The following is a 3,844-nucleotide window of genomic DNA, read 5'->3' on the forward strand; positions in this document are numbered from 1 at the left end:
CACCTATGAGGAGGTCCCGGGCGGAGGCCAGCAGCAGGGAGCTGGTCAGGCCCACCCCGTACAGGGAGAAGCGGGAGGAGGAGCGGCTGGCCAAGCTGCCGTGGTGCAGCAGCCACACCAGACCACAGCACAGGCAGAAGTACACGGGACGGCTGTACGCGATGATGCGGTTGTGGCCCTGCAGGAGAGGAGGACAGCGATTGGTTAGAAAGGAGGACAGGGCGAGGAGACGCCCCGAGGCACTGTGGTCGGACTCTGAGGGGAGACGGACGCCCTGGATGGGAGGCGACACGGAGGAGAGGGGGAGGAGGAGGAGGAGACGGCAGAGAGGAGAGGGGGAGGAGGAGGAGGAGGGGGAGACGGCAGAGAGGAGAGGGGGAGGAGGAGGAGGAGGGGGAGACGGCAGAGAGGAGAGGGGGAGGAGGAGGAGGAGGGGGAGACGGCAGAGAGGAGAGGGGGAGGACGAGGAGGAGGGGGAGGAGACTAAAGGGCTTATTAACCAAATCTGCCGTTGTTATGTAGCTCTCAAAACAAAAATCTAATATTAGAGACCTAATTATATATGTACTTTGGCCTTTATATTATATATAATAATAATTATTACAAATAGTAATTACAGATAATATATATTATATTTATATTGAAACAAAATATAATATGAACTGTATCTCATATCATGACTGTATCCGTAACTGGAGCTCTCTAGCTGTGACAGCGGTGGAAACTAAGCCTGTATGAACAGGGCTAGGGGAGAGGAGAGAGAGGAGAGGAGAGGAGAGGAGAGGAGAGGAGAGGAGAGAAGAGGAGAGGAGAGGAGAGGAGAGGAGAGGAGAGGAGGGGAGTGAAGAGGGTAGGAGAGGAGGGGAGTGGAGAGGAGAGGAGAGGAGAGCAGAGGAGAGGAGAGGAGAGGAGGGGAGATGAGAGGAGAGGAGGGGAGAGGAGAGGAGGGGAGGAGAGAGGAGGGGAGAGAGTAGGAGAGGGTAGGAGAGGAGAGGAGAGGAGAGGAGAGGAGAGGAGAGGAGAGGAGAGGAGAGGAGGGGAGGGGAGAGGAGAGGAGAGGAGAGGAGAGGAGGGGAGAGGAGAGGAGAGGAGCGGGTAGGAGACTCCTGGCCAGCCCACACATCACCGTTGCTTAACGCTCCCGGTTCACATCGCTGTAACGCACACACGCCCATATCGGTTTCCTCGTGAGCACATCGGGGACCTCGGGTACTTTTGCCGTAACGCAGCAGCCGGGATAACCTCTGCTCGTTGCCTGGCAACCTACTTCCTGTTTACATCCTCTGAGCCCCTGGTCGCTCCCCACCGACGGCGGCGTGGACCAGGGGGTTCAGAAAGCCCCCCGCGTTGCCGTGACGACACAGCGGCAGGTCTTCTGGGGGTACAGATCAGATCTGAGGCCCGGGGGGGGGGGGGGGAGTGTGTGAACACGGAGAGATGAAAGAAGAACAGGATGGATCATAGGATTACTGCCGTACGGGCCGGGCTTACACGGACGGCTGGGGAGGCCGGGGGCGCGCACGGGACGGGCGGCTATTAATAGAGCGTGTCTGGTCATAAACAGATTAAATATAGCATGTTTCACTACGGCGAGGTTTAGCACATCGGTGGGAGGGAAACCCCCTGAGGTAAGATGAGGGGGGGGGGGGGGGGGAGAGAGAGAGAGAGAGAGAGAGAGAGAGAGAGAGAGAGAGAGAGAGAGAGAGAGAGAGAGAGAGAGAGACTCAACAAGACAGAAGTAGATAAGGTACATGAGTTCCATCTATTAAAAGTCTGATCTGATCCTGGAGCACCCCAGGGTGCTGAGGGAATGATCCTTTTTTAGACCTCCTAACCCCGCCCCCCCCCCCCCCCCCCCCCCCACTCTGCACATTTGCCCTGTCCTATTTACAATGCAAGCTAACCCTGCTGTCCAGCAGTAGAGTGTGGTCAGCTGACACAACAGGGCCGTACGATTGGTCGACCCGAGGTTGGCCTGATCCGCCCCCCCCTTGGTTACTGATGCTCCGAGCCGACGGCAAAGTGACGTAGTTGTACGTGGAACAACCACACAACCGTTTGTGTACGTGAAACCCACAACCCAAACCTCATGACCCACGTTGCAGAAAGAGACGAGAACCTTTTTAACAGATTAAAAACTTACATGGCGAGGAGACGAGGAGTCTGGTTGAACGCTCTGGGAAAGACAGAAAAATCGAGATTACCCTTTTTGTAAAAATAATTAAATCGTTCCACGATTATTAAAAAAAAAATTGAATTCATTTAATGCAAAAAAAATGCAATTAACCAATTGTCATGTTTACATTTACATTTAGCAGACGCTTTTATCCAGGGTGACTTACAATAAGTACATTTACCAGATGAAAGAGAAACAATATATCGCTGTCTGTAGTAGGATGTTCATAGAACCAAGTGCCAAGCACTAACAATTGTAAGGTTGACCCCTTCCCCTAATCTCTAAAATTCAATGGCGATTTATATTCTTATCAATGTATTGATTCAAATTAAACGCAAATCAGCCTTCTCTTTTCCCAGGCCCATGGCCCCGCCCACCTTGAGCAGGGAGTACTGGCAGCTGGCGATGACCAGGCAGAACTGGAACACCCAGATGTCCGTGAAGAAGTCGTTGACCAGCAGCACCGAGCCCAGGAACGCCACCAGCACCGCCAGCGCCACGGCCAGCACGTTCTCCAGCACCTCCCGGTTCCTACGGTAACCGCGGGAGACGGCGCGTTAGGTAAGGGCGGAAGATTGTGTTGAAGTGATTGAATGAGTGTGTGTGAATGAGTGAGGGAGCGGTCGGATAAAAGCGTTGAATGATTGAAACGGAGGTCGACCTGACGATTTGTCGGCCGATGCTATCGATTCCGAACGTCACTGTCCGATCATTCGTCCGATCAATCTTCCTTCAATCTTCAAATCAAAAACGTTCGGAATCTTTAGCATCAGACTACAAAATGTCCAGTTGACGTTCAGGAAACGCGACTAAGGAGTTAGGCTGAGAACAATCAAGGCATATAATTAATATCGGAAAAAGTTTTCAAGGTTTTTATTTATAAACAAACCCGAAAGGAACAAGGTTAATGGTTGCGCTCGATAGCACAAAATTGTGATAAAAGGAAAAAGTGCTTTCTAAACGAACCAGAACAATAGTTTAGACGTTTTTCCTTTTAAGTGGACCGTGCTAAATCCTTAGCTTGAAGGGTGAGCATCAAACGTGCTGAAAGTCGGTTATCTTGTCAACAGCAGAGGGGCTTCTGGGACGGCTTCTTAACGGTTGTGAAGCTCGCTGTGAGACTGCTGATCGGACGCTCGCGACGTAGGGAGGAGTTCTGAACGGCCGCAACGTTTCCGGCATTAAATATTCATACAAAGCGAGACGGTTGGTCCCTGTTGGTTGTTTTATGTTAACCGTCTTATTCCGTCTCTCCGTTTCATGACTGTTTCACCCGACGAAGGGAGGAAGGATAACCGTACAAATGATCCCATGTTTGGCGAAACACTTTCAAAAGACTGTTTTAAAACCATCAAACGCTGAGTGCTGCCATCTCGGCCGGTCTGCCCGAAACCGGAACCAACCGGTTGGCGTCGCTCTGAGAGGGGGGCAATCTTGATAAGACTCGGAGACGCTTCAAAGGGAAACAGCCAGACACCCTCCAACGCCTGATCTCTCTTTTTAAAACTGATTGGAAGCCACTTCCGTTGAGCCTTCCTCTGAGTGCCTTCTCCAGGGTCGGAGAGACAGACAGACAACACATTGATCCTAGCCCCCAGGAAGACCAACGGAGGGACGGGAGACGAATGCAGAGAGGGTTTGAACTAATCTATAGAATAAATACTGCGG

General features: G+C 52.0%; 1 protein-coding gene across 1 annotated transcript in view; it reads right to left on the reverse strand.

Moving 5' to 3' along the window:
- The window catches only part of pcnx1 (pecanex 1), a gene marked incomplete at its 5' end in the record, with an annotated part of 24,871 nt that extends 22,138 nt beyond the window's left edge, over positions 1-2,733 (reverse strand). Inside the window, 3 exons of the mRNA XM_060052761.1 lie at positions 4-178; positions 2,144-2,176; positions 2,554-2,733. Coding sequence (XP_059908744.1) covers positions 4-178; positions 2,144-2,176; positions 2,554-2,733 — 388 coding nt within the window. The remainder of the gene's footprint in view (positions 1-3; positions 179-2,143; positions 2,177-2,553) is intronic.
- Positions 2,734-3,844: the final 1,111 nt, after the last annotated feature.

Source organism: Gadus macrocephalus, chromosome 5 (genome assembly GCF_031168955.1).
Source record: "Gadus macrocephalus chromosome 5, ASM3116895v1".
In the NCBI taxonomy this organism is placed as follows: domain Eukaryota; kingdom Metazoa; phylum Chordata; class Actinopteri; order Gadiformes; family Gadidae; genus Gadus; species Gadus macrocephalus.